Source organism: Aythya ferina (assembly GCF_964211825.1).
Source record: "Aythya ferina genome assembly, chromosome: 9".
In the NCBI taxonomy this organism is placed as follows: domain Eukaryota; kingdom Metazoa; phylum Chordata; class Aves; order Anseriformes; family Anatidae; genus Aythya; species Aythya ferina.
Window position 1 is genome coordinate 5,375,369 of NC_140305.1, and position 17,158 is coordinate 5,392,526.

At 37.3% G+C, this 17,158-nt stretch overlaps 1 protein-coding gene across 1 annotated transcript in view; it reads right to left on the reverse strand.

Moving 5' to 3' along the window:
- Positions 1-1,437: 1,437 nt before the first annotated feature.
- COL4A3 (collagen type IV alpha 3 chain) overlaps positions 1,438-17,158 on the reverse strand; it is a 63,759-nt gene continuing 48,038 nt past the window's right edge. The window contains exons 37-52 of the mRNA XM_084529290.1: positions 16,922-17,061; positions 15,796-15,922; positions 15,422-15,502; positions 14,333-14,431; positions 13,273-13,323; positions 12,087-12,272; positions 11,380-11,510; positions 10,927-10,999; positions 9,901-9,972; positions 9,654-9,773; positions 9,252-9,350; positions 8,451-8,663; positions 7,614-7,791; positions 6,515-6,629; positions 4,851-5,023; positions 1,438-4,590 (exon numbers count right to left, since the gene is read on the reverse strand). Of these exons, the coding sequence (XP_084385416.1) occupies positions 4,506-4,590; positions 4,851-5,023; positions 6,515-6,629; positions 7,614-7,791; positions 8,451-8,663; positions 9,252-9,350; positions 9,654-9,773; positions 9,901-9,972; positions 10,927-10,999; positions 11,380-11,510; positions 12,087-12,272; positions 13,273-13,323; positions 14,333-14,431; positions 15,422-15,502; positions 15,796-15,922; positions 16,922-17,061 (1,943 nt within the window). The 3' untranslated portion in view covers positions 1,438-4,505. The remainder of the gene's footprint in view (positions 4,591-4,850; positions 5,024-6,514; positions 6,630-7,613; positions 7,792-8,450; positions 8,664-9,251; positions 9,351-9,653; positions 9,774-9,900; positions 9,973-10,926; positions 11,000-11,379; positions 11,511-12,086; positions 12,273-13,272; positions 13,324-14,332; positions 14,432-15,421; positions 15,503-15,795; positions 15,923-16,921; positions 17,062-17,158) is intronic.

Below are 17,158 nucleotides of genomic sequence, written 5' to 3' on the forward strand. Positions count from 1 at the left end.
GCTGCCGGCATGTGAGGCGCTCTAATTAGCACCTAGTGAGGTGTTCAGTGCTGGAACGCGTGGCTCAGAGCGCGGTGAGGCTGGAGGAGGCAGCAGGCGCTTCCCGGGCTCCAGCCCCGCCGCTGCGCCTCCCCTGCCCGCAGCGCCGCGCCCGGCTTCCACCCCCCCACAGAAAGATAAAATAAAGAACGCTATCGTACAAAGCAGATTCATGTATTTATTTATTGTTAAATGAGAATTAAAAAAAAAAAAAAGCCTCTGCTTTTCGTTATATTTTGTCTAACGGTCACAATTATAGTGTAGAGGTCACCATGCGCCGCCGTGCCAGAAGAGCTGAAGCGCCCGTTGGCCCGTGGCCTTCCACCAAGGCCAGCGACCTGAAATGCAATCTCTTTTTAGATAAAAATAAAAGTGGTATGACGCTGGAAGTTACGTGTTATTTGTCTCCGGATACGTGGTTTAACACCTATCCTTAAAACACAAATCATTGGCCTGAGCAGGTGTTAACAGAAAATCTACATTGGTCCTTGCTTTTACCACTTCTCCCGGTCTTCATACGATTTACAGATTATCAATATGGATTTTGTCTTATAAAAAAGGAAATAAAAATAAAAAGCCTTGAAGCACACTTGAAAAGCAGTCCTGCAGCTGTGACCGTGCCTGTCAACCTGCAGGAGGGCTTGGGCAAGGCCCAGGGTCTTGGGCTGGAGTGAGGGCCCTACCAAGGCCTTCTTCATTGTCCTAGCTGTTCCCTGATGTCCTCACAACCCCCTTACCCCATACTGTTGTCAACATCAACCTGCTACCCATGTTCTGTGCTTCTTGAGTCCATTAGAAAATAAGACTAGAACAGGCTCCCTGGGGACATTGTCATGGCACCAAGCCTGTTGGAGTTTAAGAAGCGATTAGACTGTGCACTTAGTCACAGGGTCTGAATTTTGAGTAGACCTGTGTGGAGCCAGGAGTTGGACTCGATGATCCTTATGGGCCCCTTCCAACTCAGGATATTCTAGGATTCTATGAATGTGAGCGGTAGAAGAACATGGCTCAGATGTTCCAGATCAAAACCACTGTGAACAGCCCATCACCATACCCCTTGCAGAAATATGCCTAAGAGGAAAGGTTGGGCACGCAGCAATACAGCTGCATATCTACACTAAAATGCTAGACGTCTAATAGCTACACTGAAGTGCTAGACGTCTAGGGTAGTCTACACAGGATAGAGAGAGGTGGTCTTCCTAGGACAAAAGCCATGTCTTTCATTCAGATGACACTAATATACTTAATATTATGCATTGGTATAGGAAAAGATCATTAGCACTGAGAAATTATAAAACAAACAAACAAAAAAAAAAACCACCAAAACAAGTGAAATAGTTCTTTTGCGTAGTCAAAATATTTTTATTTGGTTGTATTTAGCAGAAGGTTTCTTTTCCTCCTTTTTTTTTTTTTTTTTTTTTTTTTCTATTTTTTTCTCATTATTTCTGATTTCTTATGCTTCCATTCTTTCAGTACAATATATTAACACTTTGCACCTCTTCAGCACTTTCAGTTAAGGCTCTCAATTTATTTACAGACACAAGTTAAGTAATTCTCACAACAATCATTAACAATAGAGAAATAAAATGATCTGCACCTGCAGTGAGAAATAAAGATAAACTTTTTTTCAAGTTTTTCTTTGATTTTCAGTGTCCAGCTTGTATTATGCTAGGCTCGATATATGTCCCTGCAGTTTGGAGTGTTTCATGTTTTGGAAAGAAAGCCCAAGTATGAGCACTCGAAATCTAAAGCTATTTACCGAAGTTTTTCTTGACTAACTTGTTGAAGGCCACGCGATACGTAAGCAGCAGAATTCAAAACTGGGAGCAAGACATAACTGCCCGTTATCTGGAGAACTGTGTTCAGTTCTGGGACTCCCACCGTAGGAAAGACATGGACCTGTTCAAGTGGGTCCAGAGGTGGGCCACAAAAATGCAGAGGGCTGAAGCACCATTCCTACAAAGTCATACAGATAGGTTTGGGGTTGTTTAGCCCAACTGAAGAGAAGATAAGGCTCCCAGGAGACCTTGCAGTGGCCTTCCAGTACTTAAAGGGGGCCTAAAGGAAAAATGGGGAGGGAGTCTTTATAAAGGAGTGTAGCAAAAAGACAAGGGTTAATGGTTTTAAACTAGAAGAAAGCAACTTTTGATTAGGTATTAGGAAGAAATTCATTACTACAAGGGTGGTGAGGCACTGGAACAGGTTGCCCAGAGAAATTATGGATAACCCATCTCTGGAAGTGTTCAAGGCCAGGCTGGATGGGGCTCTGAGCAACCTGCTCTCGTGGAAGGTGTCCCTACCCATGGCAGGGGGCTTGGAACGAGATGATCTTCAAGGTCACTTCCAACACAAACCAGTCTATGATTCTGTGCTATGAGACATGGCTCTTTGTAACTTACCTTTGACTTTAAGGTCACAATCCATTCCCTTCTCCTCATACATTATCCTCTACTGAATATTTCTAGAAGGTTTCAATGTCAGTTACTTTCTGCATTTTAGTAAGTTTTGCATAAGCATCTCCACAGTCATTAATTGTATACAGTATACAATGCCTTTGCGTGACTGCAGTGAGCTTTAATGAAAAATTAAATCTTAACAAGCAACAGATATAGGTTTTATCTTTCAGTACTTAAATAAACTTCAGAGCTCATGGAAAAATCTACCAAGTGATTGTCTTATAAAAAACACCTCCATCCCCAAATCTTGTTTAAATGGAAGATTGAATATTAACTTGACATTAATACCTTCTTATCAATAGTGCATCTGCATAGAGATTCTTCATAAAAACCTGCAAATTCACAATTATACCGTGCAAACAGAAGTACTGTAATTGTTCAGGCTAACAATACTTTTAAAATATTCATTCAGTTCATGTAGTAAATGGTATCTTCAAGTTACCTCCATCAGAAGATACTGACATGAAACACAGATGAAACCGTTTCATAGTTAGGTTAACACTGAAAATTCAAACAGACAAACATAATGCAAGTATTTTAACAGAAACAATATAAAATATCAGTGACTTAAAAAAGATCTAAATGAGAAATCTTGGTTATTTCAATGAATTGCTAGACCCTACATTTAAAATGATAGATTTACAGAACTCTTCAGATGAATTAGGCTTCTTCTCTAACACTAAATACTGGAATTCTGATAATTTGTGCAAGTATTAAAAATATTAACATCTTAAATGTTAACATTACAATTTTAAATAGCCTTGCAAGTGCAATGTTACAAATATTAAAAACAAATCAGAGCTACAATTTTGCATAAGTTATATGAGTAAGTGAAAGTGCTTTTCAAGTATTTATGTTCATTTACAGTTGGATTCTCATGTTAAGTCAGTGCTCAGTGGTACAATTTAAATATCAGTCTTATTTCCATTTTGGATGCATGAATTTAACTGGATGGAATAGAAGAAATTTGAAGAAATGTTTGTGATACGTATTTAAAAATGAAATACCATTTCTGATAAATATGTAAATGGAATTTTAATGGAATATTAAAAAAATGAATTACAGATTACCTCCTGGAGGTTGTGGGATAATCTGATAATGCCACAGGAGCTCTTTAACCATACAGTAATTGTAAATTACATCAATTTCTTAAATTATGATACGTTAAATAGTTGCTCTTTAGTAGAGACAAAAACCACATGATCATAATAAAGGCCAAATACTGTCAATTTCTGAGAACTTTAAAAGATCTCATAATCTGTGTCAAAAGCATGGATTCTAAAGAACATTTTCCTACGCTTACAATTAGTTAGAGCTTAGCTGATGTCACCCTGGAGAACAGAGCTAGTGCATGTCAGCTCTCTAGTGTCTATCCAGTGCACAGTTTAGCTCCCTTTCTGGATAGTCAAAATCCATTATTATTGCAATGATACAAAAAAAGACTGCATTCCTGCTTCCCAGCCCAAGTAAGGGTGAGCTAAGTGGGGAAATACTTCTTCATTAGACAAGAAACCCAAACCAAAACAACCCTAAATTAACCAATATGTAATTAAAAGTGCACTGAAAATATTTCCTATCCCACCCTATCTCTCATAAGTGCCAGACTTTTGTCTTAAATTATACCTACTTTGAACACTGAACTGTAAGCTGATATTACAGCATTTTGTTTTTCTTGCGGTTTGAAAAGCACATGACACAAGGCAGCATTAATGTCTTTCATTAAAGATCTGGCAACGCCACAGATTTTGTTGTGAAGATGCAGCATAGAGATGACACGGTTCTGGAGGAGACCCTGCAGACTGCCATTACAAGCTTACTTCAACAAAGTGCTTTGTCATTTGCTAAAGACCAAAAGTCAAACTGTTGTCCTACCTCACCACAGTGCTGCACTGGCAATTTACAGTTTTCTTTCCAGATGCAGTTGGACTTTAATAAATTATAGCTCTTCAAAGTTAGGCAATTCTTTGTAATAAAAGCAGAGTTTCACGTTCCATCAAGAGAGGCCATTGTTTACACTGGTCTCTTCATGCAGACCTGACAACGACTGATGATGTTTTCTAGTTCTCCTGCTTTCAACGTCTGTGGCAGAGGTTTCCTAAAAGAAACAAACATTACTTTTTTGTTAAAAAACAGGAAAGGGTGATGAAACTTTGCATATGACATTACTGACACTGACATTTAAATTCTTGGCTCGCTGAAGGTCTCTTTGTGCTACAGAATGACCACAAACCTGACAAAGGGGGACATTAATCTGACAGGAGTTAGTAGGGGAGCCCCCGCAGGTAGGGACTTCTCAGCCACCTGCAGCATGGATGCTGGAAACAGGAGTGGGACAGCTAAGAAAGTACAATTTACCTGAACATTCTTCGTGGATTTAGTGATGCCAACCAGAAGCTGTAGGAGTTCGTATAGTAGTTGCACGTGCCCCTGCCATGACACTCTATGAATGGGATGGCTCGAAATTCTTCCAAGCAAGATCCAGGAGATGCCAGCGCTTGGCCAGAAGCTTCTGAGCCAGCACTTGTATACTGTAACCATCAATACATTTTTTTATGAGAACATGTACATCAGTATTTAGCAATCTGCTAGCAAAAAATAAATCTCTCAAACATACCATATTTTCTGTGCTGTTTCTTGAACAAAACAAAAATCAGCATAGATTGGTTTTGATCAGCCTTATAACGAAGCACAAAAGCCTTATGAAAATTCAAGCACAGTTGCGCTATTTCTGAGTTCTTGCAAAGGCCTTTTTCTGCTCTATGAGAAGGCATGAAAATGTAACCAGTTCGAAGACTAGAAAGCAGCTGGCTTCTGTCCATTTGAGGGCTACAGTAACTGAATTACAAGTAGGCCAAATCCCATATTTTGTGGGTGTGTGCACATGTTTGTGTTCATACTTTTTATTGCATTTATTGTTTTTCCAAACACAAACAGCAAAGAATGCATTTTCCATCTCTGATGTTAGTAAATGCTTGTAGAAATAGCTCTAAAATAATTTATGGCAGAAGAAATTTCATTAGAAAAATACAATTTTAATTTGCTGATGTTTAAAAAGATAAAGATTTTAGCTCGATGATGAAAAAAAAAAATCTCTCCTTTCCAAGATGTTTATTATTACTTGGGGCCAAATCCCAGGAGAGACAACAAATTTCACATTAGACCTAAAAGAACTTTCCATCAAGCAGAAGAAATGCAGACCTACAAGAGAGGTTTTCGGTTCTTTCATCCTCATTTGCTGGCATTCCTATGGCATGCCACAGGCATGGATAACAAAACTGGAGGGCCACATCCCCTCGTATGGACACACCCTTATTCCCATACTCAGTTCTCACTTTACAAGCACATTACGAAGTTTCTTCAGTCATATGTCATTGTGGCATCAAAATTGCTGAGGCAGTCCTCTACAGAGAATGTACTGTATCAGTTTTGATTTTAGCTTTGATTTTAGAGTTTGGTCCTAAAAGCTGATTTATAAAAGAACAGCTGGGTAGAGCAGTGGGTAGCGTATTTTTGCATATCTGTGGTCAGGACTGCTTTAATCACCTAGATCCCCAAACCTGTGCTTCCTAGAGTTCAGTGTAATGCATAAGAGTATGCAGTTATTTTTGACACACTAAAATACTGTGGTTTTCCTTTCATCTCCCCTCTTCCTTCTGCCACCTATTTTTGCAGACAGATCTGAATAGTTGTTCCTGTTTTTGAACAGGCTGCCCAGGGAAGTAGTTTAGTCACCATCCCCAAAGGCATTAAAGACGTGGAGATGTGCTGTTTAGGGACATGGTTTAGTGGTAGATTGACAGTGTTAGATTAATGGTTGGACTTGATCTTAGAGGTCTTTTCCAATCTAGAAGATTCTCTGCTTTTATGCTTTGACATTAAATAAGAGTTAATAGAATTATTGTCTAATTATAGGCAAAGAAAAAATAATTGTTAATACACAAATGCGCTAAAAGCAGATGAAAATGCCATTGAAAGTGAGAGGAGAGAAAATAAATATTTCCAAGCTTTTTTATCCTTACCATAACAAAAGAAAAACCCTTCCAGAGAGATATCCAGCCTTCTGGACATGCAGGAACTACAGTTGTTTGGCTGTGAACTGCTATTACCATTGCAGGTCCTTCACAGACAATGCATCTGTAAGAAGTGCACATGCATTCAGTGCAAAGTTGAGGGAAAACATGTAAGCAGACAAAAAAAAATAATAATCTGCTGGGATAGTGATTACCTAATGGCAGGGCTTACTACAGATGTCACCACTTGCACACATTCTCTCTGTTTAATAAGGAGATAAGTACATTGAAGGTAACCTAAATGCCTGCTTTGACGTCTCTACTAAACAAAAACTGGTGAAAGATGGGAATTGATCCCAGAATATTTGACCCTCCTAATACTGCCTTTACCAAAGTAACAAGCTAGATTCTACCTTCTTCAGGTGTTCATTGATTATGTTGCTATGGTTTAGATCAAAGTTCTGTACTTTTATTTGCTAAAATTATTCTTCATTATTTCCAAAATGAAGAAATGATGAAGCTAGATTACAGTAACTGTGTACAGCAGGCTAGAAGGAAGAGTGCAAAGCTTGCCTTCCCATTTTTGATATTGCTACTCTTGGTCTTTTGTACTTTCAGAGCTTTCCCTCTTAAGAGGCTTTTCATCCTTCTTAGCTAACTTAAAGCAACTAGAAAGGCCCACATTTTCACAAGGGTGTTTCATAGCAGAGAACCTTTAGCCCCAATTTACAATATTCTTCATCAGCTACAGTAAATATATTATGTGTAATTGGAAGCAGAATTTAATTTGTACTTTTTATCTAAATATTGAAGCTGTTATGTCATGTTAGCCTGCCTCTTCCATGTATGACAATAGTTTAAAAAAATCTATCGAGCATTGCAATCAGCAATGTGTGCCCTTTTCTCTTGTCAGCTGTGCAGATTAAGCCTGTGGTAATACCTTAACATTTCTTAGGGTATCACTGAATATCTGACATATTCGGGTGAGAAAATCAGGCAATTAAAAGCAGCGCTTGTACTTACTGAGATGGACAGGTCTTGGTCTGTTTGCTGTTCAAAACAAATGCATGGTTTCAGGCCAGAAGAACTGAAGTTCTTATACTCTTACCTGCTTATATGGGGCTCTAGTGCTCTGCCAGAAATCGGTGCCATGTCTACTGGCATTGCTGTCACAGTTGACAGCCAGTATGAATAGTCGTTGCGAGAAGCAAAGCTACAAACATCATTGGTGTTACAGAATAAGAATGGCATGGTGGTAAATCTCTGCAAGCAGCTACCAGCTGTTCCTAAAAGACAAAAGAGGAAAACTTGTGACAAACGAGTTTATATACAGCACAGTAAACAGAAGAGACTCATGATGTGATTGTCTACTACAGTAAGAATTAAAAAAAAAAAGATAACTATAAAGAGAGAAGCATCTACACAGTGAAATTACAGGAAAATTATGGCATACATATATATAAATTTGTATTTAAAATATTAGGGCTAAGAATTAGATTTGTTAAAAGTATTATCTTATTGAGTGATATCAGTCCTTGGCGCAGTGGCAGGGAGTCAGCTACCTAAACACAAGCTTCTAATGCCATTTTTGACACTCTATGGCATTTAGTTTGGCCTCTAAAAATAAGATTCTCTCCCAGATACTGTAACATTACTAACAACCCTACATAGATATTGTGGACATTTATGTTAGACATCTATCCGTAAGTGACTGAATTCCTCCTGAAAAATGTGTAGGGAGAGCAAAAGGGAATATAAAAGCGCAGGAAGAAAAGATATCTTTCAAACCATGATTACTGAATTGTCTCAGAGCAGCAGACTGCTCTGTAGACTGATGGTTGAAACCAACGTTCATCTCAGACACAATGCCAGTTTGTTTTCATGGAAACAACTTGGATTATTGCACTCTACTGAAGGTGATATGAATATTTTACTAATACAGTACCAAGGTCTTGTCCATGCGCTCGTTCGTTTCCTTGAACAAAAAGCAGCGAAAAGCCAACATAGATCTGTGATGTCCCTGGTGGACACGAAGGAGTCTTTGTTGTTTGACTATGCCGGGTAAAGATAAAACCTCTTCTGGTTGGACCAGTGATGATAGTACCTGGTGATCCAGGTAACCCCTGTAGACCAGGAAAACCAATCAGTCCAGGTTGTCCTGTGGAGGGGAAGAAAAACATGACTGCAAATATTGTCATTTTGTTTGAGTTCCTACTTTACTTAAATTAGGGGAACAACCTGAAAGTAAATCAAAAATTTGAAACTTCAAAATGGGTAGTATTTGTTGCTAGATATATTAATTCCTTCAGACCTAGCTCAGGCAGCTTTACTATTGCTCCAAAATGATGCAATGTGAGATATTTCAAAGAATCATAGCCATTTTTATGAAAAGAAGTTATAAAGTAAAATCGTTTTTATGGTGATTCACTAAAAATATTCAGTTCCATTTTGATGCCATGTGAAGACACACTGGTACTTAGGGATTTGAATGAATTTTCAAGCAGATATGTAAATGTGATTAATAACAGAGGAGCACAGTCAAGGCACACTATTGTAAATTATTATTTCAGTTGTGAAAATGCATCTGTTAAAAACTAAGCAACTGCTTGCATGTGTTGATGGCAGTAAAGCTGCTGCAAATGTTACAGAATTTCACTATATACAAAAGGAAGGCTTTAAAGAAATTGGGAATACAGCCAATCTATAGATTCAGTGGTAGCAGTCAGTGATGCCTGCTTTCCTGTACCTCTTTCTCCTGGAAATCCCCGGTCTCCTTTTGGACCAGGCAGTCCTGGTTGACCTGGATGACCAAAGCTTCCTGGTAGACCTTTTACTCCTTTAGGTCCTAAAATGGAATCAAGAAAAAACAGATTAATATAGCAATATTTATTCTAGATATTAGTAACTGCCAATCAATAAAGTTAAAATCCCTCCATGAACGTAGCTGTGTTAGAATAAAAACACCAGCATAAATTTTGTAAATTTTGAGACTGTCTGTAGTGTTACTGTCTCCATATTTCACATCAAGAAGATGACAAGGAAGTACTGAATGTATTGCAGAAGAATATTATTCTTACAAAGAACACTTATATAAGTGTTCCATCAAGCAAGACACACAAACAACTACAGAAATAAAAATATAAACCACCTTGTAGCCCAGGAATCCCTTGAATTCCTTGATCTCCTGGTGTTCCTGGGACTCCTGGCAGTCCAGGAGGCCCCTTGCTTCCTGGGACGGAGAATATTCTCCCAGAGACTCCAGGTGGACCTAGTAGCAAAAATATAATGAAGAGCCAGATACTTTACATTAAAAAACAAACAAGCAAAATAAAGTAGTAACAAAAAATCAAGATAAGTTAGCTGTTATTAGAATGAGAAGAGTTATAACAAGTTACCACGTTGGCCTTTTGGTCCCCTTGGCCCTTCTGCACCTTGTGGTCCAGGGGGTCCTTGATTACCCTTTTCTCCTAAAAAGGGAGATTGAAGACGTGTCTTTCTGGTTTGAAATGTTAAAACAATTGTCAGATGTTCAGAACTTTAAGTGTCTTGCGGTCAGCAGATTAATTTGAAATATGGGTGTGCACTTCTACATAGCTTTTGTTACTCTATAGTTTATAGGCCAAGTGCAGTCAGTTTACAAGAATTTGTTTCTATGTTTATCTCCCTATAGAGCAGTTCAGCTCCCTTCAAACCCCATCAATTATGCGGATGACTGTTAGGAAGGTTGTAAAGTTTTTCAAGTGTTTGAAATCTGATACGCAATTCTTTTTACAGTGTAAAATATAGTTATTCTCATTCAGGTTACTCTCTTGAAAGTTCTGCTGGAAATAAATAAATAAAAAAAAATAGAATTTTTATTAAGTCAGGAGATTTGACTATGTGAAGAAATGAGGGCTTTTGCTTAAGGAAATAGAATTTCTGTCTGTGTTGTGACTTTTCAAATTAGAACCACAAACTTAAAGTACACAATTTGCATGGAACTCAATGCACTGGGTTAAACCAGTAATGACAGTTTTGTATCACTGTAAATTATGTAACTGAAAATGAACATACTGGAGCAATGCAAACCTATATCAGATTTAAATCACTAAAAGAAAGTTTCAAAAGCATTTTTAGCCAGATAAAACTAAAATCCACTAAATCCAACTAACCCTTAGGAATATGAAATTTATAAAGCCAATAAATTTTACAAATTGTCTACTGATAAGCTGGTGAATGAGAACATAATTGAGTCTATTCTTCTGGCAAGCAGATGACCCAGTGCTTTGTCTTTTAAATGCTCTTGAGTTCTATAACTAACGTTGCCAAAAATCGCATCTTCTAGTAGTTGTGTGGCACTTCTAATTATCACACCATTACAACACAACATGCAAATGACTGTATTTGGAAAGTAGAAGTGTACATAGTAAATATATGAATACCTTTTACACCTGGAAATCCAAGAAAACCAGGGTCCCCTCTAGCACCAGGATAACCTGGTCGACCTTCTATTCCCTGCAAATCATACAACATCAATAATAAACAAGAAAATAGGCACTCTATGAAGTATACTTCCTTTTTGTTCAGAATATCTAAAGCATTGTGTCCACAGAAAATGCTGCAACTAAAATTATTTGCTCCATTATGAGCATGTTAGATATAGTCATATTATTGTTAACATTGTTCGGTAATACAAAATGGCCAAGGAAACAACATATCAGAAAGACCCGATAATTTCTTTTTGGTACATTTAAGTCTAACAAAACTATATTTCTGTATCTGTTTTAATATCTTTCCCCTATTATGCATTTATTTGTTTTCCTCTGGGTGTTATTTTCATGGCAAGACTGAAGTTAACAGTTGAGTAAGAAACAAGTAGCATTTCTTTCACTGACTTTTGGACCTGGAGGACCAGTGTCGCCGTTTGGACCTGTTGGCCCTGGTATGCCATCTGCCCCTCTAACACCTTTGTTTCCTTTCATGCTGGGAGTGGGAAGACCAGGCAACCCTTGAAAACCAGGAGCACCTGTATAGAAACAGAATACCTAAAGATCACCGCCAACAGCATTTCACATACATTACATAAAACACAGTACAACATTCAGCAAATCTGTAATGGTACTTCATGTTTACTGTCTCTGCAATTCTAAAGGACATAGATCAATTATAAATCAGCAACAACAACAACAAAAAAAACCACTAATTTTTCTGTAGACTATTAATTTAGTCTGAGAACAGAGCTGAGTTCTTGCAATCCTTAATAGCACTACATTTTTTAATATCTTTCCATTGCAGTTATGCTTGGAATAACACCCGATATTTCACTTCTTTAAGCTGGATTTCAGCTGTCCTACAGATTGCAGCAGAGGGCAGCAAAACTGGGTGAACTGAAAAAACTTAGCATTATTTTAATTTACATCATTCTGTACAGACCATCCTGCTGTTTGCAATGATAACATTGCATCAGTTGGTAAAGGCACTACTTGCTCAATTATGAAGATGTCTGGGGAAGAACCCCCTTCAATTTTGAGTTTTAGACAGACTGAATTCAGCTTCCAATTATTGGTATATCTTTTCAGATAAAGAAGTTATAACAACATACCTGGCCTTCCATCTGCACCAGCAAGGCCTCTATTTCCTTTTGGGCCAGTAATTGCCATGCCTGTTGCACCTTGAAATCCAGGTAATCCCATTAAGCCAGGAGGTCCAATGGGTCCTTGATCACCCTGATGACCTTTCACACCTGGTGGCCCAGGAAAACCAGGCAGCCCCATGTCCCCTTTGATTCCTGCAGAGTATAAGTAACATATTTGAGGAGAGCTGTCATGATGGTGAGATGCTATGATAGCTTTTAGAAACAGGACTACACAGAGTACATGTGTCTACTCTAACACAAAGGTGGAATGCAGCCTTTGTTTTTAGCATGGCTAAGTCCCCAAAGCCACCTTGCTACTCTAAAGCAAAATGGTTGTGAGAAGACGTGACTCACTGCAAGGAAGTGTACACACCACTTTTAAAACTCCAGAGTTTGCTCATACAATGGAAGAAACTTGAAAGAAGGGCATAAAGAACAGAGCTGGGGATATTGCTTGATGCTACAGTCAAGAAATGCTGGTCTGAACATCAGAACTGGCAAATCCTATTAAACTAAATTCCAGATAAAAGCATCAGTATGAGTACAAGAAAATAAGAGACTATTCCAAATGGATTTTTTTAAGGTCAATCTTAAGAGCACAGGGCCAAAATATGGAGGGAGAATTATTATTAATTTTTCTTTTTTAAGTAAAGCAGATCAATGGATTTGTATCAGTACTGTAAGTACAATGTGAAACCTAAAATACGGGAAGAGTGCCTCCTCTCCCCCCCAAGTCAACCATTCTCCTGCATCAACAAAAAAGAGGAAGTGAAGTAAATTAAAATACACCATCATAGCTTTCCTACGGACTATGCTTGGTGTTCAGCAACATCATCTGTTTTCCTAAAAACATACACTGTTAATCAAATATGTATTAAAGTTTCAAAAGCTCTATAATTTGTATATTGCCTTTGCAAAACCACAGAAGTTAGTTCCTTTATTTTCCTTTTACAATAGTCTTAACTTTGCAAGCACAAATTCTTGATATTTAACATATAATCCAAATAATCGATCATAAGCACAGAATCACTCTTTATTTCCTCTGACACTAAGTGCCAATTTAAATAGCCAAAAGCAGGAGGTGTTTTAAAGATGCAATTAATGATTCTGGTATTTAAAAACAAGGCTTCTGCTTTCTGAAAAGACAACTTACCTCTACGACCAGGAACACCTCGAAGGCCAGGGATACCTCTCCCTGGTGCCCCTACAAAATGTTAGGTCATATTATACTCAATAGTCCTGAAAAATTGCTAGAAAACATCATAGTTATCTAATATTTCACACATTTCTTCAAAATTCATAGTTATCTAATATTTCACACATTTCTTCAAAATTCACTAATATTCTTCAAAATAACAATGGTTATTTTCCATTGGTTCTATCCAGAAATACGAATTATATTTGTAAGTTTTCCTTTAAAGTGGGAACTCTTATTTACCAGTTGTATTTGAGGTACAACCTATAATAATAAAATTTGCTTTTTTTTTTTTTTTTTTTTTTTTTTTTCCCCAGAGGAAAAAAGCAGAATAAAAATCTGTATTTCTGTTACTAAGAAAAATAAGAGAAAAACCATATATACCTATAATTTCAACAATGATTACTCAAAACTTAATATAGAAAGACTTATTAAATACTATAAATGCTTTTCCAGTATATTTTTTGTAAATACTAATATACAAAAACATTCTCATTGTAAAATATGAAAACATTTTGTCAGAATTCAGCAGAGGACTGTATGCACGGATACTGATGACATCAGGAGTGATATTTAAGTGAAAGATTTTACAACTCAAAGGCCAGGTCATGTAAACATTCACAGTTCATGTGAGTAAACACTGATTTGTTTCATCCTATTTCCACATAAGAGCTGAGACTTCTTTAAAAAGATTTTGGTTCTCTTAATTATTTTGAGATGGAACACAGAAGAACCACATGATACTTATGCTCTCGCAGACATTAATATTTTAAGGGGAAATTAGGACAAATCATATGCATAACAGAGGAGTGACATACATTTATGTTGCTAACAGCATGTACGATTATGTAGAAAAACAGTGAATTATTTGCAATTTAAAAGCCTTCTACTTATTAACACATCTTTGGATCCACAAAAGCTCCTTATTAGTACTTCCCAAAAAATCCTTATCGGTTCAGCTAGGGAAAAAAAAAAAAAGTAATTTTAAAACAGAATGAAAATATTTCACTGTTGTTACCTGGTTCTCCCTTTACTCCTGGGGGACCAGGCATACCATCCCGACCCTGATTGCCTCTTTCACCAGCAAGTCCATTTTCTCCAGGGTATCCAACAGCACCTGTGAATTATAAAGGACCACGGTATAATTTTCATTTTTTTTATTTTACACAAAGAGAGAAGATATGAATCCCCTTTTTAAAGATTTTATTAGTGCAAGTGCAGCTACTTCAATGATAGAAGCAACTATCTTGGTACATAAGCATTTGTAAAGAGCAGAATATAATTATTGAGTCCCCTGACCTTCAAGAAACTTAGCACTCCCACTATTTCCACAGGCATTAACTTCCTGCCTTTCAAAGATATTTTAGGACTCTGCCTTTGATTTAATCCATGCTGGTGGGAATCTATACAGGTAGTATGGTTCCTCTCCATAAAAATTCAACTTTCCTGTAAACAGGGAGTAGATTCTGATCTTTTCTAACTCTCGTGCTACGTCTATGTAAGTTCACTAATATGATCCACAGAACCGCAATGTAATTTATACAAGGATCTGCATAAGAGAACATTCAATACGCTTTTTGAAGATAACGACTGTCACCAACATTAATGTAGTCTCCATATTGTTGCTGCATATCGACACAATCCCCCTAATGTGTTTTTTTTTTTAATGGTTTAATCTTTTATTTTGTGAAAGAAACGACTGCAACTCTGCCTTTCCCCTCTTTCAGCTTTAATTTATTCTTCCTCCTTGTATAGCTACATCTTAGGTTATTATTCTCTTTTAGGAGGTAAAACAAGCCATTCCTACGATATATGTGGATATTTCATCTTGAGAACTCTGAATTGAAAAAAAGAAGAGCAGTAAGTTCTACAATAGTGAAACAAAATTAAAATTTCTTGCCTCAGCTGAATTGGTAACATTGAGAACAGGCTGTTAAAGACTTTAGCTGGAACTGGAGAAGGTAAATAGAGCCTCCTACCAACATAAACAGAGACTGCAACTATATCAGGTAAATTCTAAAAAGCTCGGAAGAATATCAACTGCCTCATCACAGAGAAAATAACGAGCCAGAGGGCAGTGATTTGGGAGAGATGCTATATACCATACCAGGAGGGCCTATAATGCCCTGTTGTCCTGGGCGACCCTGCTGTCCTTTAACACCAACATCTCCAGGAGGTCCAGGTTTCCCTGTAAGAAGAAAGAATCTGGGGGAGGAAAGCTGGCATTATCACTTGCAATTCAGTTCAGCACTAGGCCCAGGCACAGTCTGAAAACCCTGCTATTGTTTCTACTTCAGCCAGCTGGGACAGATCTCTAGCTAAAATAAGCCAGCCTGGCTGTGCTGACTAAAAAGGAGCTGTTTACATTTACAACATTTTAATGTAAATGTGCCACCCCACAGGCATCCTGCATAGTATTGAGAAATTCTCTTCTTCTGGAAGCACATCAGCATCTCAACACTCCTCCAAAGCAAAACATACCTGGGATTCCTGCAACTCCTGTTTCCCCTCTGATCCCATGTGGCCCTGGTACTCCTCTATGTCCTGGCTGACCTTGGGACCCTTTTTCTCCTTTGCTGCCCAGAAGTCCAGGAGCACCTGAATCTCCCTAAGAAACAGCAGTTGCACACAAACAGGTAAAGAATCACATTGTATTAAATACATTACATGCATATGAACAATAGAAAAATATATAACTTTAAAGTTTAAGTTTAATCATGGTTCATTATGATTTTCAGATAAAAATCAAAGAAGACTAATATGAAGTCTAATATGAAGTCTTCTCATAACAGCACTGATCCTTTAGACATAGCTAACAAGCAATGTCTATCTTTAATCTGTACAAACCAAGTTCAGTCTTAGAGTATTTTCATAGACTTTTCTCCAATTTTATTCTAATAACTCCTCTTTTGAACCAAAAATACATTCCTTACATAATACACAGCTATACAAAATAGCAAAACATATATTTAATTGAATTCCTACAAATTTGCTCAACAGCAATCCCTTTTTGGATACGCAGCTAATAAAGAAACTAACGGATAATTTGGACAAATTATAGGAGTTACAGTACAGTTTACAGCCAGCAACATATTTTAAATTATCTCATATGTAAAGATTCACAGTTGTTCAACAACCAGGATATGTGGAGTAAAATTTTCTAACTTACTTTTTATATTATATATTCCTAAAACAAAAATGCTATTAATAGACTTTCAAAAACCAACAGAAAAATTTTAGATCACACCACTTTACTACTAGGATAATTTTTCTGAAATTCTTGATATACAAATAATTCTACTATTGACTTTTTAGATACAAATCATTGTTCCTAGCAAGTAAGTAACTTTTACAGAAACAATGCTATTTCCAAGCCACTCCATTTTTACAAATAAGAAATTCTTGCATTGCAAGAAAAATGAAATGCAATGAACTCAACATGTTCTCCTAAATACTGACGTAACGGGATTTCCATATGTATCATCACTAAGATATCATCTACCAATCTCCTGAAAACTCTGCAACTCTTGCTTACATGTTATTCTGTTTCTGTTGTCAAAGGCTCTGCTTATTGTTTAATATGACAATGTTTCCATGGCCTTTATACCTTTGGACCAGGTTCTCCTGGGGGCCCAGGAGATGGGTGCCCAGGGTCTCCTTTTTCACCTGGAAAGCCACCATAGCCTGTTGGACCAGGGTCACCTGATGGTCCTGGAAAGCCTGGAGATCCTTTCTGTCCTTTTGAACCTGGAGAAACACAGATAGCAATAACATTCTTAAAAGCATCATCATCAAATATTATATCTCTTACTTTGTTAACTACTGCTTGTATTTTCATATTCAC